This window comes from Jaculus jaculus, chromosome 4 (assembly GCF_020740685.1).
Source record: "Jaculus jaculus isolate mJacJac1 chromosome 4, mJacJac1.mat.Y.cur, whole genome shotgun sequence".
Classification (NCBI taxonomy): domain Eukaryota; kingdom Metazoa; phylum Chordata; class Mammalia; order Rodentia; family Dipodidae; genus Jaculus; species Jaculus jaculus.
In genome coordinates, this window is record NC_059105.1 from 39,401,032 (window position 1) to 39,426,425 (window position 25,394).

A 25,394-nucleotide genomic window follows, 5' to 3' on the forward strand; every position below is an offset into this window, starting at 1 on the left:
GAGGACCTGGTGCATCTGTACTCTCTCTCCCTCCCATCCATCTCTCTGTCTCTAATAAATAAATAAATAAATAAAAATCTTAACAAAAGAAAAAAAAAAAAGAAAAGAAAAGAAAAAAGAAAGGTGCTGAGGAGGTGGCTCAGTAAAGGCAGATGTACAAAGTGGCACATGATCTGGAGTTTGTATGCAGTAGCAAGAAGCCCTAGCATGTCTATTCTCTCACTCTCTCTTTTTTTTAAAAAATATTTTATTATTTATTTGACAGAGAAAGAGGGAGAGAGAGAGATAAAGAGAATGGGCACTCCAGGGCCTCCAGCCATTGCAAACAAACTCCAGACATGTGTGCCCCCTTGTGCATTTGGCTAATGTGAGTCCTGGGGAATTGAACCTGGGTCCTTTGGTTTTGCAGGCAAACACCTTAACCACTAAGCTATCCCTCCAGCCCTCTCATTCTCTTCTTGCAAATGAATAAAAAAAAATATTTTTAAGAGCTGGGTGTGGTGGTGCACACCTTTAATCCCAACAATTGGAAGGCTGATGTAGGAGGATTGCTGTGAGTTCGAGGCCAGCCTGAGATTACATAGTGAATTACAGGTCAGCCTGGGTTAGAGTGAAACCCTACCTTGAAAAAACAACCAACCAAACAACAACAACAACAACAACAAAAACCCAAAAAAGAAAATTCTAAAATTTGATGCTTTGTTTGGTTTTTTTCAAGGTAGGGTCTTGCTCTAGTCCAGGCTGACCTGGAATTCACTACGTAGTCTCAGGGTGGCCTCGAACTCACAGTGATCCTCCTGACCTCTGCCTCCTGAGTGCTGGGATTAAAGGTGTGTGCCACCATACCTGGCTGGAAATTCTTTTTTTTTTTTAATTTAATTTTTATATTTTTGGTTTTTTGAGGTAGGGTCTCACTCTAGCTTAGGCTGACCTGGAATTCACTATGTAGTCTTAGGGTGGCCTTGAACTCATGGTGACCCTACTACCTCTGCCTCCTGAGTGCTGGGATTAAAGCCACCATGCCTGGCTTTTTAAAAAAAATTATTCATTTTTATTTATTTATGAGAGAGAGAGAGGCAGAGAGAGAGAGAGAGAGAGAGAGAGAGAGAGAGAGAGAGAGAGAGAGAGACACAGATAGAGTGATAGAATGGTCAGGCCAGGGCCTCTAGCCACTGTAAATGAACTCCAAATGCATGCACTACCACGTGCATCTGGTTTACGAGAAGGGTACTGGGGAATTGAACCTGGGTCCTTAGGCTTCTCAGGCAAGCACATTAACTGCTAAGCCATCTCTCCAACCCCTATTTTTTTTTAAATTTTTATTTATTTATTTGAGAGTGACAGACACACAGAGAGAAAGAGACAGAGAGAGAGAGAGAGAGAGAGAGAGAGAGAATGGGCACGCCAGGGCCTCCAGCCATTGCAAACGAGCTCCAGATGCATGTGTCCCCTTGTGCATCTGGCTAACGTGTCCAACCCTTATTTTTAAATTATTTTAAATTTCTTTTTTATTTATTTTAGAGAATTCTTAGACAATTTAAAATTTTCAATAATTTTGGAAGAACCTGTTTGTAATTGCTATCGTTTGAATGTGAAATGTCCTGCATAGGTTTATACGTTTGAACGCTTGGTTCCCAGTTGGTGAGTCTTTTGGGAGGTTGTGGAACTAGGACCTAGGGCCTAGCTGGCAGACGTAGGCCACTAGGGGTGGCCTTGAAGATCAGATCCCGGATCTGCTTCCTCGGGGGACTCCCTACCTCCTGGTCTGTCCAGCTGTAAGGAGCCTCCCACTCCAGCTGCTGGGGGAGGTGCTGCCCCAGCTGGCAGGCCTTCCTTGTCATAATGGACTCTGCTCTCTGAACTGTGAATCAAAATAAACCCTCCCTCCCCTAAGCTGCTCCTCACAGGCCTCTGGTCACAGCAACAAGAAAAGTAACAAATATACACGTACTCAACCATTATAAGTTGCAAGTAGTCCTGAATAACCAAGTATGCTTGAAGTTGTATCTTTCTATGTGTATGCATCCACACAGGCAGATACATAGTGTACTGAAAGCGAAATTGGATTTCTAAAAATAAAACTGGTGACTTTAAAAGCTATTTTATTTATTATTTGTGGGAGAGAGAGAAAGGGGGGGGGAATGGGCACATTAGGGCCACTGTAAACGAACTCCAGACACATGTGCCACCTAGTGCATCTGGCTTATGTAGGTCCTGGGGGACTGAACCTGGGTCCTGAGGCTTGGCAGACAAGCACCTTAACTGCTAAGCCATCTCTCCAGCCCCAAATTTGTGATTATTTTGAAAGTCTACTTCTGTTTTTAGCTATATTTTATGTTATGATAATTACCATACTATTACCAAATATTAATAACTTAGAACCTTCTTAATAAGTATTTTTTTTTTTTTTCGAGGTAGAGCCTCAGTCTAGTCTGGGCTGACCTGGAATTCACTGCTTTTATTTATTTTATTTTTTATTTTTTTTGGTTTTTCGAGGTAGGGTCTCACTCTAGCTCAGGCTGACCTGGAATTCACTCCGTATTCTCAGGGTGGCCTCGAACTCATGGTGATCCTCCTACCTCTGCCTCCCGAGTGCTGGGATTAAAGGCGGCTTTTATTTTTTTAAAAGCCTAATAGCAGTGCTACAAAGCTTAACTTGTGACCAGCAACCACCGTAAGAACAATACTGCCACAGTCACAGCGCTGTGCCTCTGTGCTCCTTGTGCGTCTAGAGGATGATAGAAATAGCTGTGACTGTCGGGCGTGGTGGTGCGCGCCTTTAATCCCAGACCTCAGGAGGCAGAAGTAGGGGGGTCATCGTGAGTTCGAGACTACGTAGTGAATTCCAGGTCAGCCTGAGCTAGAGTGAAACCCTGCCTCGAAAAACAAAACAAAACAAAAAAGCTGTGACTATTAACTCCTCCCCCCCTTTTTTGTGTATACGTGTGTGCAGGCCAGAGGTTTATTTTGACTATCTCCATCTATCCTCTACATCTAGTTTATTGAGACAGGTCTCTCACTAGACAGAATTGGCTAGACTAGCTAGCTAGTTTCTCCTAAGTCCACTCGTCTCTGTCTGCCTCCCCAGCACTGGGATTACAGGTGTGCTCATCTCGCCTGCCTTTTCATGACTATTAATTTCTGTGTATCTGAAGGCAAATAAAAAGCTTAATGGGGGCTGGAGAGATGGCTTAGTGATTAAGGCACTTGCCTGTGAAGCCTAAGAGCCCAGGTTCAATTTCCCATAAGCCAGATGCAAAAGAAGGTACATGCATCTGGAGTTCATTTGCAGTGGTTAGAGGTCCTGGTGCACCCATTCTCTCTCTCTCTCTCCAATTAGATAAATAAAATATTTAATGATTAAAAAAAAGCCTTGAATCTCCTTGACTCATGTCTCTTAAATGGAGCTTCTTAGAGAATGGTTCCGGTTAAACAGCATTTAAAAAAAATTTAGCTGGAGAGATGGCTTGGCAGTTAAGGTGCTTGCCTACAAAGCCTAAGGACCCAGGTCTGATTCCTCAGAACCCACATGCACAAGCAGATGCACAAGGTGACACATGTGTTTGGAGTTTGTTTTCAGTGACTAGAGGCCCGGGTGTGCCCATTCTTTCCCTCTGTAATAAATAAACTTATTTACTATTTATTTTAGGTTTTTGGTGGTAGGATTTCACTCTAGCTCAGACTGACCTAGAATTCACTATGCAGTCTCAGGGCAGCCTTGAACTCATGGTGATCCTCCTACCTCCCAAGTTCTGGGCTAAAAGGTATGCTCCACCATGCCTGGCAAAATATCTATTTTTAAAAAGTTTAATGGTCAACTATGGTTCCTTGCCCTCTAATTATAAAAAGTATTAATGCCAATTGTGCTGTGGTATGGAGGGTTGTAGCATTAGTAATTCAGGTGAGATAATTTAATAATCCAAGGCAATGGCAAATCAAACAGGAAATCTACGTGCATGCCGCAGGCCATTCCCGAAGAAACAATGTTTGATACACTTCATATTTCATTAGAACCATTCTAACAACTCAATCACAAATTTGAAAAAAAAATTGTCATCTGGTTGCTAACAATTTCTTTGGTGTGTGTGGATATTACGTGTGGTGAATGTATGTGTAGTGTATGCATGTCTGTGTGCAGATGTACACACCTCACATACACATGTGTTGAGGCCAGGAGAGAGCATCTGGTATCCTCCCCTGTTGACCATCCACATGTTTTCTTGAGACAAACTTTCTCACTGAACCTGGAGCTGCCATTGCCAGTCAGACCGGCTGACCAAAGAGCCCCAGCACTTCTTCAGGACTGGAGCTATAGGCATGTGTGGCCACATCTGACTTTTAAAAAAAATTTTATTTTTATTTATTTATTATTTATTTGACAGAGAAAGAGGGAGAGAGAGAGAGGGAGAGAATGGGTACGCCAGGGCCTCCAGCCACTGCAAACGAACTCCAAATGCGTGCATCCCCTTGTGCATCTAACGTGGGTCCTGGGGAATTGAACCTGGGTCCTTTGGCCTTCCAGGCAAATGCCTTAACTGCTAAGCCTTCCTTCTAGCCCCACACCTGCCTTTTTAATGTGAATTCTGGGGACTGAACTCAGGCCTTTGCAGGCACTCTCAGGTCTTGCACTGCAAGAGCTCTTACTCAATAAGCTATCTCTCCAGCCCCTAGCAAATACCCTTAATAGTTAACTACAGTGATTAAAGGTGCTTGCTTGAAAAGCCGGACAGCCCAGGTTCAATTCCCCAGTAGCCACATAAAGCCAGCTGCACAAAGTGGTACGTATGTCTGGAGTTTGTTTGCAGTGGCAGGAAGCAGAAAGCCCTGGTACACTCATTCTTTCTATCTGCCTCTTTCTCATAAATAAATAAGTAAATGGATTTTTTAAAAAAGTTCATGATAAAATGTCTGGAGTCTCAGAATACATACCACCCTCTTTCAATATTTTAGGTGCTGATTGTTTTTAGAATTCAGCAAACTCAAGCTGGATGTGGTGGTGTATGCCTCTAACTCCACCACTCGGGAGGCTGAAGTAGGAGGATCATCATGAGTTCGAGGACAGCCTGAGATTACATAGTGAATTCGAGGTCAGCCTGGGCTAGAGCAAGACCCTACCTCAAAACTCCTCCACCCCCCAAAAAAAACCCTCCCAAGAATTTAGCAAGATCAAAATCATAGAAAAAGACAAAGCAATTCAAATAAAATAAGGCATTTAAATAATCTCATCTCTAATACTCACTTTATATTTTCCAAATAATGGGTGCCTCCCTCCAGTTATTAACATGTCATCTTCACGATCCAGAACAAGACGAATGGGATGGCCAGTTCTATAGAAAACAAACCTTAGATTGTCCTTTCGTCTTTGCACGCCTGTCCCCTCACTCACGCATCTGTTCATCTACCCATCCTTCCACCTCTATTAATCTCCTTATTTACTCCTGTCCTCAGCTCTCTGCCTACTTACCCATCACACCACCCATGTATCCACATATCTGTACTTACTAATCACATATCATCTGCTGGGCACCGATGGGAATTAATGTAAGAAATAGTTAAATTAGATATTGTTTCTCTGGTTTGCAACTCAATGTTTGGAGACAAATTTAAAAAAGATTAATGTTGTTTGGCATGGTGGCACACACTTTTAATCCCAGCACTTGGAAGGCTGATGTAGAAGGATTGCTGTTAGTTTGAGACCAGCCTGAGACTACATAGTGAATTCCAGGTCAGCCTGGACTAGAGTGAGACCCTATCTTGAAAAACAAAAAGAAATCAAACACCCCCTCCAATTAATGTCATATACTGGTTAAATTGTGTTTTTATAGCTTCAAATTTGACTTTCACCCAGATTGAGTCATTTTGCATATTCCTACCACTAGTTACAAAGGAGAGAGTGTAAACAAGTAAACACAAAGTTAATAACACTGCTAGAAAAACAACAGTTGAGTGTGTAGTTTCTAGGCCCATTCTCTAGTAATTTTGATTCAATAGGCTAGGATTCAGATAGGAGACAGGGATTTCTTTCTTCCTTCCTTTCTTTTTTGTTTAAATTTTAAAATATTTAATTAATTAATTTATTTGAAAGAGAAAGAGAGAAAGAGAGGCAGAGAGTGGGCATGCCAGGACCTCCAGCCACTGCAAATGAAATCAAGATGTATGTACCACCTTGTGCATCTGACTTTATGTAGGATTTGGGAAATCAAACCTGGGTCTTTTGGCTTTGTAGGCAAGCACCTTAACTGCTAAGCCATCTCTCCAGCCCCTAGTTTGTTGTTGTTTTTATTTTGTTTGTTTGTTTTTTTTATTTCTTTTTGTTTGTTTGTTTTTTTCAAGGTAAGGTCTCACTCTAGCTCAGGTTGACCTGGAATTCACTATGTAGTCTCAGGGTAGCCTTGAACTCATGGTGGTCCTCTTACCTCTGCCTCCCAAGTGCTGGGTGTAAAGGCATATGCCACCATACCCAGCCTATTTATGTACTTTTTTTTTTTAAAATTATTTATTTATTTATTTATTTGAGAGCGACAGACACAGAGAGAAAGACAGATAGAGGGAGAGAGAGAGAATGGGCGCGCCAGGGCTTCCAGCCACTGCAAACGAACTCCAGACACGTGCACCCCCTTGTGCATCTGGCTAACGTGGGACCTGGGGAACCGAGCCTCGAACCGGGGTCCTTAGGCTTCACAGGCAAGCGCTTAACCGCTAAGCCATCTCTCCAGCCCCTATTTATGTACTTTTGAGGCAGGAATTTCTTACTCTCAGGAGACCTGGGAACAGCGTTCTGTGGCCACTCAATGCATGACAATGTGTGCCAGGACAGATATATGAAGGCATTTGGCTGCACAGTGGGCCCAGTGGATGACTTTTGGTGAAAGACGTGGATACAGGGGCCAGCAGGGATGACCTTAGGCACTGGAGTTTGAATGATCCATACGACTCAGTGCCTCTTTGTGAGAGGTCTGAAAGCATAAGGCCTGTCAGAGTACATGAGCTGGTGATCCCCGGGGAGCGTGATACGGAGGGATTCGTTATGGCAAGCATGGGGTGGGAGTGCTCAGATCCCATTTTTCTCTTCTCCCTGCAGATGGAGACACATGCCTGAGAACTCCAGGACCTGTTCTCAGCTACACAGGGCCTTTCAAAGGGAGCTGCACATGGGGGCTTTGCTGACTGACTGAGCTCTAACAAAACACCAACCTCCTCCTGCCCCTCCCCCCCAACCACAGCAACAACAGCCCACCATAGATGAACAAGGGTCAGAAACCAGCATCCACTAAACTTGAATGCTAAGTCATGAGCAGCAGAGAAGTGAGCCTTCCATTGTGGCCAGCCCAGGGCCATCTGTCCATGAGACAGCACTTAGAGAAGCCGAGGATGAACAGCCTGTCTTTCCTCCCTCTACACTGCTCTGGGATAAACGCAAGGAGCCTTGCTTTGCTCCTGAATGGCCACCCTCCCTAAGTTCAAGAATAAAGCTTGCGGACTGGAGAGGTGGTTTAGCAGTTATGGCGCTTGCCTGTGAAGCCTAAGGACCCATGTTAGACTCTCCAGATCCCATGTAAGCCAGATGCACAGAGGTGAGGCAAGCACAAGGTCGCCCATGCCCACTAGGTGGCGCAAGTGTCTGGAGTTTGATTTACAGTAGCTGAAGCCCTGGTGAGGCAATTGTCTCTCTCACACACTCTCTCTCAAAAAATAAAAGTAAAAGAAAGAATAAAGCTTGCCTCAGCTCTGGAGGTATTCAACGCTTATTCCCACCCTTTCTATTTAAAGGCCATTATCTTATTCAAAATCCTGTGTTCAGGTGGCTTTTACAGATACTAAAAGTGTAGGAGGGTCGGAAGGCAGGAGTTAGTCACATTTTATAAAGAATCAGAGGTAGGAGGCTGCAGTGCCCAGGGTCACACAGGTGGCTCTGACAGCAAGCAAAGGTGACTGTCAGGCCACTGATGCCCTGAGCTCCCCGCTCCCAGTGAACTTACTTGGTGGCCCCCACTGCTGCAATGGCTCCCAAAGCAGCGGGTCTTACCACTTTCCCTCCAAAGCCTCCACCCACTCGTTTTACGTGGCAGGCAATCCTGTTGAAGGGGATGTTCAAAGTAGAGGACACTGTTTTCTGCAAAAGCGAGGGTTATAAGAGTGAAATTTTTATTGTTGTTGTTCACTGAAATACCACAGCAAAAAGCACTCACATCTACCTCCCTTGAGAAACAGGAGGTAGCCTCAGCCTGTCTTGTGCGGGTGCGTGTGTGTGTGTGTGTGTGTGTGTGTGTGTGTGTGCGCGCGCGCGCGCTCTCTGTTTGTTTACAAACACTATTGATCTGCACAGCACAGCTCTTCTGGCAGATAACATATTTACAAGGAAAGAAACTTTCAAAGCCCTGGATTCTTGTCGGAAGCTAGGCTCCAGTCAAATGCCTAGAACTAAAGACCCAAAGAGTTGTGAAAAGCAGTGAATGTTGACATCCTACTAAAGAGGATGGCATGTCTGTGGCTAAAGCCTGGAGGACTCTGTGACCGAGGAAGTAAAAATGTGGTGTAAGTCAGTTAGGGTGACACATGCTTTTAGTCACAGCACTTGGGAGCCTAAGGTAGAAGGATCACCTGTAGTTTGAGTCCAGCCTGGGCTACAGGGTGAGTTAGTTCCAGGTCAGACTTCACTAGAGTGAGACTCTGTATCAACATAACAACAAAAATATAGTACAAAGTGGTGTCTTCATTTTAAAGGTGAAATGATTAGTTTAGAGGAAAATCAAATATAGGAAAAACTTAGTGATGTTTTACCATATTCATGTAAGCTTGATGCAAATAAAGTTATTCTGACAATTTAAAGAATTTTTGTTTATTCTTGTTTATTTATTTGAGAGTGACAGACAGAAAGAGAAAGAGGCAGAGAGAATGGGTGCGCCAGGGCCTCCAGCCACTACAAACAAACTCTATACGCATGTGCTCCTTGTGCATCTGGCTAACGTGGGTCCTGGGGAATCGAGCCTCGAACTGGGGTCCTTAGGCTTCACAGGCAGGCGCTTAACCACTAAGCCATCTCTCCAGCCCTATTCTGACAATTTAAAGTGGCCAGGTCTGTGCTTTTATGACTTGACAAGATCAGGAAAAAATTGGAGAAAAGCATTTCTGAGATCTTAGCTGCTTTACACACGTCGAACACTGGGATTCTAACTTTGTGTAGATAAAACAACTACACCACGTGAGGCTGTGGGACCTGGCCACCGTGAGGGCGGCGGGAGCAGCTTGGGGCTGGGCGATGCGGGCCTTACTCACCTGCACATGGGCTGGATCCTGTGCGGACACATAAATGTCCAGTTCTTTGTCCTCTGACTTTGGGATGACGAGCACTCTTTGTGTTTCCATGTAAAAATGTTCTTGTCCTCCTACGTGGACCTCTCCTGTGAAGTGTAAGCACAGGAAAATTTCTGCAGGTGTGCAGGTTGCTTGGAAGCCATCATCTTGGAGGAACTCAAAAGCAAGGAAGATGTGCACTGGTTGACCTGGAGGAGCCTCGACCAGGAACCAGGCCCTTTTGTCTTGCGGAAACCAAGAGCATCCGTTCCAGAGACTACGGCTCTGAAAGTTCAAGGTGCTAGATTCTGGTCCGTACTCTGACTTTGACCCACCAAATCTTAGGGACTTTTTGCTTGCTTCTTTTGTTGCTTTGACCACCCCTGCACCCCCAAAGCAGTGTCCATGCATACAGTCGCGCCCCACACCTCCCACACTTTGAGAGGAGGAAGTATAAGTCCGGCAAAGCCTCAAGGGGGTGATCTTCCTGAGGGGGAGCGACATGCCCTTGATCCATGGGCCAGAGCAGTTCAGGTAGTGGGGCTCTTCACTCTGCCAAGCGGCTCACCTTCAACAATTTGATCCACGTTGTTAAATGCCTCCTCGATGTTTCCTTTCTCAAGCTTTTTTTCAGGGCACAGGAAAGAATTGTGTTTTATGGCATCCTGCACAATAGCAGAAAAACACACAAGTGAGTTATTCTTATTTTTCCTCCCGTTGGCAGCACAGTCCTTCAGAGCCCTGTCTCCTGGGACACGGGAAAGGTGTCAAGGATCAAGAACACTAGAGCAGACAAGATGTCAGACGGGGTGCCTTCTGGATTTGCAGAGAAAGCCAGCACAACCAAGGACAAAGGACTAAGGGAAGCTGTGTTCAGGTCTGAGCCTGGGGTCTGTGGGATGGTCCCTATGCTAGGTGCTAGTTTCTTGTTTTCCGGCATGGATCTCCAGGGGACAGGTCCCGATGCATTGTGGGCCAGGTTCTGAGACTTCCCTGGTCATGTTCCTGAAGCAAAACACTTGCGTTTATGCATGAGCCTCTCACTCGGGACTCTGAAAAGGCTGAGGCTATGTTGAGAATCAAGACACAGGTCTACACACAACGCAAGCAGGCCATTCTTTTGGGTTTTTGGCATTTTCCACAAGGGCTTGTTTTTCCACTTAGCATACTTATTTAAAGAAAACGAGGGGCAAGCTGGGCGTGGCGGCGCACACCTTTAATCCCAACACTCAGAAGGCAGAGGTAGAAGGATCGCTGTGAGTTCAAGGCTACCCTGAGATTACAGAGTGAATTCCAGGTCAGCCTAAGCTGGAGTGACACCCTGCCTTGAAAAACTGAAAAAAAAAAAAAAAAAAAGAAAGAAAGGAAGAAAGAAAGAAAAAGAAAACCAGGGGCCAGACCTTTTCTATTACAAAGTAAGACTGATTTGGCTGGTGGGTTTCACTGTGAAAATAAGCTTTACTGCTCAGTACTATGACAGGCTTTTTCTATAAATGTAATGAATGAAATTTTCAGCTCAGAGGCTTTGACATGTTTATAAAACGCGTATCCAAATAAAATGTGCCAGATAATAAATCTTTTGCAATAGTTTTAAATTTATAGTAAAATTTTTAGAGACCAGATTAAAAAAAAAAGTTGAGAAAGGATCCAGGACTTTTCAAAAAGATGATGATTACAAATATTAGCTGAGGGGAATAACAGAAAGTGTGGCAGCCCAGTGAGTGAAAATCCGTCTTCTCAACCTCCCACCCAAGAAATGGTTTAGCATGAACTAAACGATTTAAACATTAAGGAAATGGATTTCGTGGAGAATGATTTTCATATATTTATAAATCTGTGCACATATTGTAGGTCTCCTGTGCTTGTTCTGGGGATTACGGGGACCTTTCTAGCCCCTTGTTCTTTGTGTTTTCTTTTTTCTTATTTATTTGAAAGAGAGAAAGTATGAGAGAGAGAGAGAGAAATGCAGAAAGAGAGAATGGTACTCCAGGGCTTCTAACCACTGCAAAAGAACTCCAGATTCATGTGCCACTTTGTGCATCTGGCTTTACATGGGTACTGAGGAATCGAACCTGGATTCTTCTTAGGCTTTGTAGGCAAGTGCCTTAACCACTGAGCAATCTGTCCAGCCCTGTGTGTTTTCTTTCTGATAGGAGCATGAACTGCCCTCATGAAGCCCAGAAGCCATCCCGTTCTTTGATGTGTGGACTGGCCAACTGACAGCTGAGACCCGGGGTGCCCTCCCACATGCCAGCATGGTGCCCGTCCCCCGCACTGACAGACTCCAAAAGCTTTAGGCATCCACGGCCTTTCCATTGATGGTGACAATGAGAACACCTAATACTGTTGGCTTTGCAGCAATACTATACAATAACAGTGTATTTACCTGTATGCTTGCATTAATTCTATTATTATTATTATTTTTTAAAAATTTTAAATTTTTATTAACATTTTCCATGATTATTAAAAAAAAAAATCCCATGGTAATTCCCTCCCTCCCCACCCCTGACACTTTCCCCTTTGAAATTCCATTCTTCATCATTAATTCTATTATTATCTCCAGTTTGTAGCTGGAGAAACTGAGCTTAGAAAGGTGAAAATAACTCTTAAAGTCATGCTGCAAATAAGAGATGGAGACAGCTTTCAAGCCAGGTTTTGTGTCCAGAACCAGCTTGCCTAGGGCTGGGGAAATGACCCAGTAGCAGATCATTTGTCCAGCATACACAAGGCTCTGGGTTCAACCCCTAGTGCTGCAGAAAAGGACAAACCCCATTTGTTCAATGGCAACTACCTGATTTCTCAAAGCCACAGAAAATGAGCAACATAGTTGAGATTTTTCTTTTAATCTCAATAAGTCACATTGGTATGCATGGAAGTATGTTTATCAGCATATTGTTAATAGTGTCATTTTACATATAACCTTTAAAAAATATTTATTTATTAGAGAGAGAGAACCAGGATCGTTTGGCTTTGCAGGCAAATGCCTTAACCACTAAGCCATCTCTCCAGCCCAAACATTATTATTCTGTAGAGGAGACGACTGTGGTACAGAGATGTTAGGTTCCGTTTCTAAAGCTACTCAGCTGGTAAGAGGGGCAGCCATGACTCAAGTCTGGCAGTTTGGTTCTAGTACCTGTGCTTTTTGTGTGTGTGTAAGGTATGTGTTCATGTGTGCACGTGGGCATGCATGTGGGCATACACATGTGTGTGTCGGTGCACATGCACATGTGTGTTGAGGCCAGAGCTCAATCACTCTCCACCTTAATTTTTAATAAATATATTTATTTAATTAATTTATTTGAGAGAGAGAGAAAGAAAGAGAGAATGGGTGTGCCAGGGCCTCCAGCCACTGCAAACGAACTCCAGATGCGTGCGCCACCTTGTACATTTGGCTTATGTGGGTCCTGGAGAATAGAACTGGGATCCTTTGGCTTTGCAGCCAAACTCCTTAACCGCTAAACCATCTCTCCAGCCCCACCAACTTAATTTTAAAAATGTTTTATTTTTATTTATTGGAATGAGAGAAAGAGAGAGAGAGAGAGAGACAGAGAGAGAGAGACAGAGAGAGGAGCAGATAGAGAATGGGCATGCCACGGTCTTTAGCCACTGCAACTGAACTCCACACGTGGACCCATGCATACACCACCTTGTGCATCTGGCTTGGGTCCTAGAGAATTGAACGTGAGTCCTTTGGCTTCATAGGCAAGTGCCTTAACAGTTAAGCCATCTCTCCAGCCCTTCACATTTTTTTGAGCCAGGGTTTTTCAGAGAACCTGGAGCTCACTGATTTGATTAGAGGTTCTCCTGGTATTTACCGGCAAGCGCGACCACAATCTGTATTTACATGGGTACAGAGGGTCTGAACTCAAGTCCTTATGCTTTCATGGCAAGCACTTTCCCCACTGAGCATATCGCCAGGCCCAGCACTCTACATCTGTTCTCATATAAATATATTTGATAGTTATATGATATGTACATATCACACACACACACACACACATATATATATATACACACACACATACATATATACACACATGTCAATACCATATCTAATATATAACACTATGTTTATATAGTTATTGTAAGTGACCCCAAGCAGCACAGGAAGTTGGATCAGTGCCATTTCCCCCTTGAGGAAAGTGGTGTTTGAAATGAAAATATAAAAATCCATGTTAGGATCCTAGAGCCAAGGAAGGGGACTAAGCCAAGAAAAATAGCCTGGGTTTCTTGTACACTTGGCAAATGTAAATTGGAACAGAGTTGCTTTAGTTTAGAAAGATCACGGAATATGGTTTCTTAATATTTTGAATATTGAACAATTAGTACTTTTCAATACTTTTTTATTGTTTTTTGAGGTAGGGTCTCACTGCAGTCCAGGCTTACCTGGAAATCACTATGTAGTCTCAGGCTGGCCTCAAACTCACAGTAATATTCCTACCTTGGCCTCCCAAGTGCTGGGATTAAAAGAGTGAACCACCACACCGAGCCAGCCACATTTAAAACTGTTCCAATGGTTCATTAGAACTTTTGCATATTTTTTACTGCTCAGTCACAAATCCAGAAATATGTTAGCTTTTCTCAATCTTTTTTCTCTGAACCTGTTTCTCATGAGTTAGAAACTGCAGGCCCTAGCTGCTATAGTTTGTGCTGTTCCCCGAATGCTCATGGGTCACAAGTATAGTTCCAAGGTTGGAGTCTGGTGGAAACCTTAAAAGGTAAGGCCACGTGGAAGGTTTTAGGTCTTGGGGGCATGCTTCAATAGGGCTTGTGGGATTCAGTGTCTCCCTCTTTCTCTTTTACCTGTCCCAGATGCGTTAGGTAAGCGTTTTGCTCTACTATATGTAGCCACCGCCATGCACTCCTGGCAAAGCCACAGAGCCAACTGACCATGGAGTGACACCTCTAAGACTGTGAGCCAAAACAGCAACCTTTCCTCTTTATAAGATAACAATCTCAGGTATTTATTAAAATAATGGAGGGACTGGAGAGATTGGTCAGTGGTTAAAGGTGCTTGCTTGCATGGCTTAATGACCTGGGTTTGATTCCCTAGTACCCACATAAAGCCAAATGCACAAAGTGGCGAATGCATCTGGAATTTGTTCGCAGGGGCAGGAAGCCCTGGGACACACACATACGTGCACACACACACACACACACACACACACACACACACACACTCTCCCTCTCTTTCTTTCTCAAATAAAATATGAAAAAATAAAGTATGTCTTTTCTTTCTCTTTCTCACATAAATATATAAAATATGAAAAAATAAAGTAATGGAAAGGTAATCAACACACCAGTCCACACTGGAATTTTCTATTTTCACTCCATTCTCTTCTCTGGAAATGTAGCTCAAATTCCATTTTCTAGAACCAAACCTGAGAGTAGAAATTTCTGTGGAACTCCATCATTAAATTTTCACTACTTTTGGGCTATACCTTAAGAACATTTTTGCTCCCAATATCCACTCTCATCATATTTCTTTATTTTATTTATTTATTTATTTTTTAAAATTTAATTTATTTAATTGAGAGTGACAGACAGAGAGAAACAGGCAGACAGAGAAAGAGAATGGGCGCACCAGGGCTTCCAGCCATTGCAAATGAACTCCAGACACGTGCGACCCCTTGTGCATCTGGCTAATGTGGATCCTGGGGAATTGAGCCTCGAAGTGGGGTCCTTAGGCTTCACAGGCAAGCGCTTAACCACTAAGCCACCTCTCCAGCCCATATTTCTTTCTTTTAAATGATTTATTTTACTTTGTTTTTATGAGACAGAGAGAAAGAGAGAGAGAAAGAGAGAGAGAGAGAGTCAGATTCAGAAAGAGGTAGATAGAGAATGAGTGAGGAGTGAGCCAGGGCCTTCAGCCACTGCAAATGAACTCCAGATGCATACACCACCTTATGCATCTGGCTTATATGGGTCCTAGGAATTCGGACCTGGGTCCTTTGGCTTTGCAGGCAAGCACCTTAACCTCCAAGCCATCTCTCCAGCCCTTGTCATATTTTTCAAGTATCAGGGACCCAAGTTTTCAGTGGCTACATGTCCATGTAGGATAAATCTGCATTTCCTGTTGCCCCTTGCAAGTAGATGTGGCAGGTGGCTGGGGTCTAACCAGTGAGCTAGAGAAAGGCATGGACAATGTACACACTCCCTGTAAAGAACTGAGCAGGGACCCTTCCTCAGCCTCTCCGCTGTCTAGAATGTGCAGTTGATGGCCTAAGACATGAGCCGTGGAATGGAAACAGTGCATGACCGGTGGCCTAGGTGGGAGGAGGCTGGATCCCTGACACACAGAGCCCACATGCTGCCGTCCCGTGGGTCCCATCCTAATCCCTAGTGCAACAGCGCTGACAGGCGGGACCTTTAGGAGGTTATTCAGTCACAAAGGCTCTGTTCTCACGAATGGGTTGACGTAGATATTATGATAGAGTGGGCTTATCAAGACAGCAGGCTTGGTATAGAAGTGAGTCAGTTAGCCTGTCTCTGTCCTGTCCTCCCACCTTCTGTAATGGGATCATGTAGTATCAGATACGGCTCTTTAGTCTTGGACTTCACATATTCTAGAACCAGGAAAGCTAAATTTCCGTTCATTACAAATCACTCAATCTTGGGAATTCTGTTATAACAGTACAAAACACACCACGTAAGCAGACTAACATACCATATAAGCTGTGAACTAACCACTTCTAGTCTTTTGATTGTTTTTGTATTGGGGATCTAACCCGGGGCTAAGCAAGTACTCTGCCTCTGAGCTCACTGAGCTAGATTCCTGACCTTCTTCTTGCTTTATTTTATTTTTTTTTAAAGAAGTATTTTATTTATTTATTTATTTATTTATTTATTTATTTATTTATTTAAGAGCGGCTGACACAGAGAGAAAGACAGATAGAGGGAGAGAGAGAGAGAATGGGCGTGCCAGGGCTTCCAGCCTCTGCAAACGAACTCCAGACACGTGCGCCCCCTTGTGTATCTGGCTAACGTGGGTCCTGGGGAACTGAGCCTCGAACCGGGGTCCTTAGGCTTCACAGGCAAGTGCTTAATGGCTAAGCCATCTCTCTAGCCCTCTTGCTTTATTTTTGAGGCAAGCCCAACAGACTGGCCTTTTATTTTTAGAGAGAGAGAGAATGGGCATGCCAGGGCCTCCAGCCACTCCACTCAAACTCCAGATGCTTGTGCCACCTAGTAGTGCGCATGTGCGACCTTGCACGCTTGCGTCACCTTGTGTGTCTGGCTTACATGGGACCTGGAGAGTCGAACATGGGTCCTTAGGCTTCCCAGGCAAGCGCCTTAACTGCTAAGCCATCTCTGCAGCCCCCTCTTCTTACTTTTTTAAAACTGTTGCATCAATGTTGAGTTTTGGATTTTGATACTTTTTAAAATTTTTATTTATTTACTTGAGAGTGACACACAGAGAGAGAGAACAGGGCCTCCAGCCATTGCAAATGAACTCCAGATGCATGTGCCACCCTGTGCATCCAGCACAGTGGGTACTGGGGAATTGAACCTTAAACCAGGGCCCTTAGGCTTCAAAGGCAAGTGCTTAACCGCTAAACCATCTCTCCAGCCTCCTCTTCCTACTTTTTGAGACAGAGTTTCACTAACCTATTCTTTTTTTTTTCTTCTTCTGTTTCTTGGAGCCAAGAGTAATTTAAGCTCACACAAATAATATCTTCCAGAGAAAGCTGATTTTTCCAGAGCAAGCCAATGCCAAGGGGGAGGGGGGAGTTAGATCTCTGAATCAGTCTTGCTAATATTAAGACATTTACAAAAGTACTTTATATATAGCCTTAGGGAGAGACTGGAGATCTCACTTGCCTCGATGGTGAAAACCACAGGCTCCAGATCCTCATAGGTAATCTTGATCTTCTTGACAGCTCTTTTTGCCTGCACGTCAGTCTCCGCGACCACCGCACAGATGACCTGGCCCACGCAAAGTACCTGTGGGAAGTACCCAAGGAAAGCAGATTGACGACAGGCTAGGTTCAGACCCCACCAGTGCTGGTGTTCTAGATGTCACTGTTGAGCAGAAACCACCATATTGAAGTCATATTTAATCACAAGTGCTTGGGTAAAAATATTAAAAAAAAATAATGAAGGGCTGGGGTTGTAGCTCGGAGGCACACAGCACTTTCCTAACTCATGCAAGACCCTTGGGTTTGACCTCCAACAAAACATGTGCACACACATATGCATGCACGCGCGCGTGCACACAGACACTACAGAAATTCCATTGGCCATTTCACTCACTGGGTATAAGCCTCAGAATGGATATGAGACAGGTTTCAAACAGAACCTACTGTGTTCCCTTTTGAGCTGGCTTTACAAGTATCACCTTCTTGGTGACACACAGGAGTTTAAAACTAAAAGCCAGGCGTGGTGATACACGTCTGTAATCCCAGCACTCAGGGGGCTGAGGTAGGAGGGTCGCTGTGAGTTTGAGGCCACCCTGGGACTACATAGTGAATCCCAGGTCTAGAGTGAGACCCTACCTTGAAACAAACAAATAAACAAGCAAAAAAAAAAAAAAAAAAAGCAGTGTTTGTGAACAATGTGTTTCCTATTGTAGTCTGAACTGTGCATCCACCCCCACCCCCATATTCACAGGCGGAAGCTCTAGCTCCCATGGGGTTGTATTTGGGTGTAGGAGTTTCACAGAGGTTATTAAAGTTGAATGAGTTCATATGGGTGGGGCCTTAGTGCAATATAATGAGTGACCTTATGAACAGAGGAAGAGAAAACAGAACAGCCACTTGAGGACACAAGAGAAGTCAACTATTGCAAGCCAAGCAAAAACTGCCCCAGGAGAAACCACGCCTCTGCCCACCTTGGCTTTAGACTCAGCCTCTACAACTGTGAGAGTTAATTCCTGTTGTTTAAGCCTCCATGTTTATGCTATTGTACTATGGCAGCTAAAACAGACGAATACAGTTCCTAAATAGCAGCCAATGTCTTCAGCTAGAGCTCATCCAAAAGAACGACGATTTGTCCCACGGCTGGAGGAGAAACTGTGTGGGACTCATTGACAGGTGACAAGAGCTAGTTCTTGGTGAGAGTCTTGCATGCCAACTCCCGTGCTAGGTGCTTGGTGTGCATTGATTGACTCACTCCAACCACACAGCACGAGCAAGTGTGCGCTCTGATCGTTTTCCTTTTACAGGTAATGGGACTCAAGGGCACACGGCTACTGGAAAGGCTGAGACAGGAACCCAGGCAGTCTGACCCTAAAAGTCAAGTGCTCAGTGAATAATTGTTGAATTTGAAAAGATGTCAGAGAGAGGAAGAAAAATGGAGGATGTGCACTTGGGAGATGGTTCAGTGGTCAAAGCACTTGCTGTTCAAGCATGACGACCCGAGTTCAGATCCCCAGAACCTATGCAAAGGCAGACATAGCAGTCTGTCAATGTGCCCAAGGTGAGATGGGAGGCAGAGGCAAGAGAATCCTCTGGTGGAGGCTGGGGACCAGCGCAGAACAAGAGACCCTGCCTCAAACAAGGGGAAGATGAGGATCCACGCCTGATGTTGATACCGTCCTCTGACCTCCACATGGGTGCTGTGGCACAGGTACACCCGCACACACACACACACGCACGCACGCACGCACGCACGCACGCACACACGCACGCACGCATGCAGATCAATTTTAAAAATGGACTGTGTGAAAGAAGGTAGGACCCGGGTAAAGGACTAGTTCAGGAAGTGGGGAGTTGGATGTAAATAAGAAGGAGTGGCAAATTTTGTTGCACTTAACTTTCTCACTTTCTAGGTCTTTTTCTTTTTGTGTGTGTGTGTGGTTTTTTGAGGCAGGGTCTCACTCTAGCCCAGGCTGACCTGGAATTCACTATGTAGTCTCAGGGTGGTCTCGAACTCACGGTGATCCTCCTACCTCTGCCTCCCAAGTTCTGGGATTAAAGACATGTGCCACCATGCCTGGCAATTTTTTAGATCTTTTTTAGAGTACTTTTTGCCAATATACATCAGTTCCTTGAATTTACTCTTCAGATAAAAAGGGTAAATCAGGGCTGAGGAGGTGGTTTAGCGGTTAAGGCACTTGCCTGTGAAGACTTAGGACCCAGGTTGGAATCCCTAGGACTGACATAAGCCAGATGGACATGGGACGCATGTGCCTGGAGTTCGTTTGCAGTGGCTGGAGGCCCTGGCACACCCATTCTCTCTGCCTCTTTCTCCCTCTCTCTCGCCAATAAATAAAATATTTTTAAAAAGTAACTCAGCTTAAGTGCGCATTGTGGCCTAAGTGGGACTGTGAAGTTTCCTTTCATTATGTTATTTTCTGATTCCAGAAAAGCGGACGGAATAAAGACATTGGGGGTAGAGAAGAGCCCATAGCCTTGACTCTTCTGTTTCCCAGTGATGGAGGAACAGCTGGCTGAAGTGATCCCTTGGTCATCTGGGAAAGCTCGAGCCATTTGTACCTCATCTACAGCCAACAATTTTTCATCTTCAGAACCATTGGTGCCCGGAATGTCTTCAGCTGTTACCACGTCAACCACACCAGGTAGTGCAAGGACCTCAGCTGAGTCAATCGATCTGAACATAGAGAAATAGAGGAAAAATATAGGAAAATATAGGAAAAACAGATATCAGTAAGTTTTGAGACTCCTCAAATCTGAGGGGAGAATAAAGCATGGTTGAAATTTTTTTTTTTTTTTAAAATGGGGGCTGGAGAGATGGCTTAGTGGTTAAGGTGCTTGCCTGGGAAGCCTAAGGACCCAGGTTCAATTCCCTAGAACCCATGCAAGCCAGATGCATATGGTGGTGCATGTATCTGGAGTTTGTTTGCAGTGGCTAGAGGCCCTGGCATGCCTATTCTCTCTCTCTCTCTCTAATACACAAATAAAAAAAATTTTTTTTAAATAAATAAAAATGTAAAAAATAAATAAAAATTGTAAAAATCCAGCGTGACCAATCAGAATGGAACTGCTGTGGAGTTGGGCATAAGAGACTGGTTTCACTTCAGCTATTGGGGGCGGGGCAGTGTGACTGGCAGGGGGCCTTCTTTGGAAGCTTAAGACAGGAGTCATTTCCTATTTGGTAATGGAGTCAGTATCTCAGTGGTTTATTACCAGCTAAATATCAGCACTATAGCAAGGTGTCTCTGGGCCATGCCGGAGCCTGCAGCAGGGAGACAAGGTGGAAGGAAACAAAGGGATCATACTGTAAGTTTAAAAAGTATATTTATTTATTTGAGAGAGAAAGAGAGAAGTGCGCATGTTCCTGTGAGGTATGCCTTTAAAAGGCTTTTAAATGTTTTTGGTTTACTTACATGATTTTTGCATGGGCCCTGGTGCTGGTCACCAAAGCCATGAACAGTTCTTTATCCACTCTGGGGATGTCGTCGCAAAATATGGCTTCCCCTGTGGCATGTTTCAGTCCTGACAGGTGCATGACGGGGCGTCCAACTGGATCTTGGAGAGGTTGGTGAGAGTCCACTTTCTAGAGAGGAAAGACAAGAGCAGGCCTGCAAACCTTTCATTGCAAGTGGCCTGGCTACTCAATAGCACTCTGGACTCAGGGTGAAGCAACAGAACTGTCCCCTTGGGCAGCAAGCCCTGGAGAGGGTCAGATGAAGAGCTTGCCAATTTAATGATGTAACTCAAGTGAGAAATAGTCATGTCGGTCATGTGGCAATGCCTCAGACAGCGCCAACCTTTGGACCAAATGGTGAAGTGGGTGAAGGGGACTCCACTTTTTCCCCTTTGGGCTGCCTCTGTACTACTCTCTTTGGCCATTTAGAGGGCCTCCCTGTCCTCTTTGTTCAGCTTCACAGTGATCAACCATATATATAAAGGATAATTCACATACAAAGGATAATTATGCCGAAACCCTCTGTGATATAGCTCCCCATGGGAGAGGGGCTAAGATGTAAGTGAGAAGCCCGGATGGACTCAGGGCCCCTGGCAGAGGTGGGGATTGGGGAGGATTTCTCTAGCTCCCTATTCAGGATCCTGCCTGTCTGTGGAAGTGGCCTCAAAACACCAGCAAGACTGCAAGGAAATGGAGAACACATTTATTCTGAACGGTCGCTTGAGAGGTGTGTGTGTGTATGAGAGAAAGAGAGAGAGAGGAGGGAGAGAGAGAGAGAGGAGGGGAAGGGCTGGGCTCCAGCAAGAATAGAGTTTGTAGTGCATCCTCCCAGAAGGATGAGCTCAGTGAGTTACAGGGCTTTTGTTTGCTGACCGGAGATTAAACATTTGCAATTAGGGCTGAAGGCTGAACTTTTTGGCTCAGCTGCTCTTCTGAGTAAATGTCAAAGAAATGACCCAAGAATATGACTTTGAAGAGACTGCAGGGATTAGTCTGCAGATCAGCCAGGTGGATCAGCCTCGGGAATTTTCCAGAGTCAGCCTGACCTTGGATTGCGATGGCTCCCGATGCCAACCAGGGACTAGATGCTCAGGACTAGGAGACTGGCCTCGGGAAAGCTTGCTGCTCCGTACAGCTCTAGCTTATCTCTTGGTGTCTGGGTTTCAGTGAAATCAAACTCACTGACCTGGTATGTTTGGACTCCCTGGGGTATTGTGACCTGGAAGTCCTCCAGCGCACTTAGGAATCTTTCTGCGATGTCTGGATGAGGCTGGCTGTCCTGAGGTGACAACAGCAGAGAGAAGCTGGTTAGTCTGGGCACAGATGGCCTTGGCTTGGTGTGAAAATGGATCACATCATGCACCCAGGGTGGCCTGGGCAACCAAAGACCCCATTCATTTCTAGGGCTTCACTTTTTATGAATGTCCCCTGTCCCACCCCAGCCCTTTCCACCATAGTGAGGACCTGGTCTGACTGGTTTGTATTGAGCCTCATGTCACCCTGGAGGGAAAGGCCAGGCAGTGAGCTACAGCCAGAGAGGGAGGAAACTGCACTGGATAAACCAGTCAAGAATAAGCTGGAGGGCTAGAGAGATGGCTTAGCAGTTAAGGAGCTTACCTGCAAAGCCTAAGCACCCAGGTTCGATTCCCCAGTACCCACGTAAGCCAGATACACAAGGTGGCACATGCATCTGGAGTTAGAGGCCCTGGCGTGCCCATTCTATCGCCTTTCTATCTCTCTCTAATAAACAAAATAAGATAAAATATTATACAAAGAATAAGCTGGAGCCCATGGTTCACAAAGGGGGAGGGGGCTGAATCAGGAACCCAGCTTTCCTGACAGTGCAGTAGAACGGAAAGGCGTTCTGGGCATAACTGAAACGTCAAATGTTTTGATTCAGAAATTAAATGACAGGTCTTCATATGAGTCACTAAAATGAAGATGTTATAGGAACATGGTGGGGTGCAGTTTCTGGGGAACAGGGAGTACCCAGTGCAATGAAAATTATAATCATTGCCAGGGGAGATGGGGAGACAGGGCAAGAGAACAAGAGTGAATATTCTGCTTAACTTTTTCCAGAAGTTCATAATCAGAAAAGCTAGAAAGCTACTTAGATATTTGGTATTCATTTATTTATTTGTATACACGTGTGAGTGTGTGTAAGCCAGGGTCTCTTGCCACTGCAAAGGAACATCCATCTGGCTTTACATAAGTGGACGGGGAACTGAACCCAGGCCAACAGGCTTTGCAAGCAAGGACCTTTAACCACTGACCAATCTCTCTACTCTGATATTTGTATACAAACCAATTTTTACATAGAAAATTTCATTTTACATTTCATATTGTGTATGGAACTCTAGAACAAGAAAATGAATCTATAGAACCACAGGGCAGATTTGTAGCTGCTGGACAGGAATGGGGTGGTGGCATAACGGGGTTCCAGAGCATTCTTTGGGATGATGGAAATGTTCTACATTTAATTTGATCTGGTGGTCACACAGGTATGCACTTGTCAAAAAGCACTGAACAGGTGCATCTTATTACAATTTTATTACTTGTCTATTGTTATAAGGTCAATTTACTTTAATAAAGTTTTAAAAAGAAAAGAATCCCACAGTGTGAGTGGAACATTTCAGTGCTCAGGGGGACAGCAAACATCTGCAAGCTGAAGACAGTTTAGCACCCTGAGTCCCATGAAGCCCTGCAAGGCCTATTCCCCAGAGGGCGACTGGCTGACAGCTGGTTGAAAAGCTAGGAGCAGATACAAGCAAGATGCTAGTTGAATTTTGCCCTCCAAATTTCTAATGTTGAGGTCCGTCCTAACCCCAAGCACCACAGAATGCAACTTTATCCAAGTGAGGCAGTATGTTTACTAGAGAGGTAAGGAAGTTAAACAGTTATTAGGATTCACTGTCACTATGGCTGGGAAAGGGGAAATGTGGACACCAACGTGCACATAGAGAAAATGCTTTGGGAAGGTGGGTATCAGTGCAATGCCTAAAAGCTAAGGAACCCCAAAGATTGTCAGCAAGCCCCCCCCCCCAAACTAGGTAAGAGGTGTTGGACAGGTTCTTGCTCACAGCCCTTGGGACATCCTTTCAATGTGAAAGCCAACTTCCTGACCCTCCTGCCTCAGCCTCCTCAGGGCCACTGTTGCATAAGGAAGCTACCCCTGGGCTTTCTGAGGACCCTTGATGGAGGAGGGCCGCCATTGCATAAGGAAGCCACCCCTGGGCTTTCTGAGGACCCTTGATGGAGGAGGGCCGCCATTGCATAAGGAAGCCACCCCTGGGCTTTCTGAGGACCCTTGATGGAGGAGGGCCGCCATTGCATAAGGAAGCCACCCCTGGGCTTTCTGAGGACCCTTGATGGAGGAGGGCCGCCATTGCATAAGGAAGCCACCCCTGGGCTTTCTGAGGACCTTTGACGGAGGAGGGCCGCCTTTGCATAAGGAAGCCACCCCTGGGCTTTCTGAGGACCCTTGATGGAGGAGGGCCACCATTGCATAAGGAAGCCACCCCTGGGCTTTCTGAGGACCCTTGATGGAGGAGGGCCGTTATTGCATAAGGAAGCCACCCCTGGGCTTTCTGAGGACCTTCGATTGAGACTTCCAGCAGCCACAAATTAGATCATGAATGTGTGCTGCTACAGTGCTCCTAGACACTCCTCTTCACAGCCCTCACGGCGCCTCACACTCGGCTATGAGAACAGTCACAGTGCACTCACACGCATTGGCACAGCACTCGCGGCACGTTCACCTTCATTATCAGAACACTCCCACTCCTCTATGAGAACACGGCAGCGCACTCCCACTCATCCGTCTTTGTACTTACAGGCAGAGAGAGCAGCTTCAGTTGAGCCTTCAGTTCCTGCAAAACCTGTAGGTAGAACTTGAAGAAGAAGCTCACGAGCAGCGTTCTCTTGAACTCCACCTTGCCTCCCAGAGCCGAGCCGGGAAGGGAGACTTCATCCAGAAGCAGCCTGCAGGCCTCATCTACCATCATTTCATTCCAGCGCCTGGTCGATGCAGAGACAGGAAGGAACCAGTCAAGGTGGGGGTCAGTCTGACTGCATGGCATCTACTAGACACTGGAGACATGGGATGGGATCCAGAGTTTCTTTTCTCCCTCCCTCCCTCCCTCCCTCCCTTCCTGCCCCCCTCCCTCCCTCCCTCCCTCCCTCCCTCCCTCCCTCCCTCCCCTCCCTTCCTTCCTTCCTTCCTTCCTTTCTCTCTTTCTTTCTAGTTGGAAGGGAATTTAGGAGTGAAAGAATGCAAGAAAGAAAGCGTAAGTAGCGATTTGGGGACTTATCAAAACGTGCCAGAGCCAAATTCCTTCCCACTTGTTCTTTGCACAGCCAGTGTGCGGGCCTGTTGCTGACCTGCCGAGGAGCTGCTGGCAGGACTTGTGAGCAATGCGTGTGGCAGGCCCCGCCCCTCCGAAGGCGATGCTCAGGTCCTTGATGATGTCTGTGCCTTCTTTGAACAGGACTCTCATGCCAGCATTTACATGGGACAAGGCATTCTGGTGGCACTGGGCCTGTCGGAAGGCAGACACGAACTCCCACTGTGGAGACAGAAAACATTCTGTTTTTTTTTTTTTTAATTATTTATTTATTTATTTGAGAGCAACAGACAGAGAGAGAGAGAAAGATAGAGGGAGAGAGAGAGAATGGGCATGCCAGGGCTTCCAGCCTCTGCAAACAAACTCCAGACGCGTGTGCCCCCTTGAGCATCTGGCTAACGTGGGTCCTGGGGAATCGAGCCTCGAACC

At 45.3% G+C, this 25,394-nt stretch overlaps 1 protein-coding gene across 1 annotated transcript in view; it reads right to left on the minus strand.

Moving 5' to 3' along the window:
• The window catches only part of LOC101617188 (aldehyde oxidase 2), an 88,753-nt gene that overhangs the window by 29,117 nt on the left and 34,242 nt on the right, over window positions 1-25,394 (minus strand). The window contains exons 14-24 of the mRNA XM_045148365.1: window positions 25,003-25,187; window positions 24,456-24,639; window positions 22,449-22,457; window positions 21,809-21,901; window positions 20,582-20,751; window positions 19,731-19,845; window positions 17,116-17,238; window positions 9,863-9,959; window positions 9,277-9,401; window positions 7,980-8,113; window positions 5,240-5,327 (exon numbers count right to left, since the gene is read on the minus strand). Of these exons, the coding sequence (XP_045004300.1) occupies window positions 5,240-5,327; window positions 7,980-8,113; window positions 9,277-9,401; window positions 9,863-9,959; window positions 17,116-17,238; window positions 19,731-19,845; window positions 20,582-20,751; window positions 21,809-21,901; window positions 22,449-22,457; window positions 24,456-24,639; window positions 25,003-25,187 (1,323 nt within the window). The remainder of the gene's footprint in view (window positions 1-5,239; window positions 5,328-7,979; window positions 8,114-9,276; window positions 9,402-9,862; window positions 9,960-17,115; window positions 17,239-19,730; window positions 19,846-20,581; window positions 20,752-21,808; window positions 21,902-22,448; window positions 22,458-24,455; window positions 24,640-25,002; window positions 25,188-25,394) is intronic.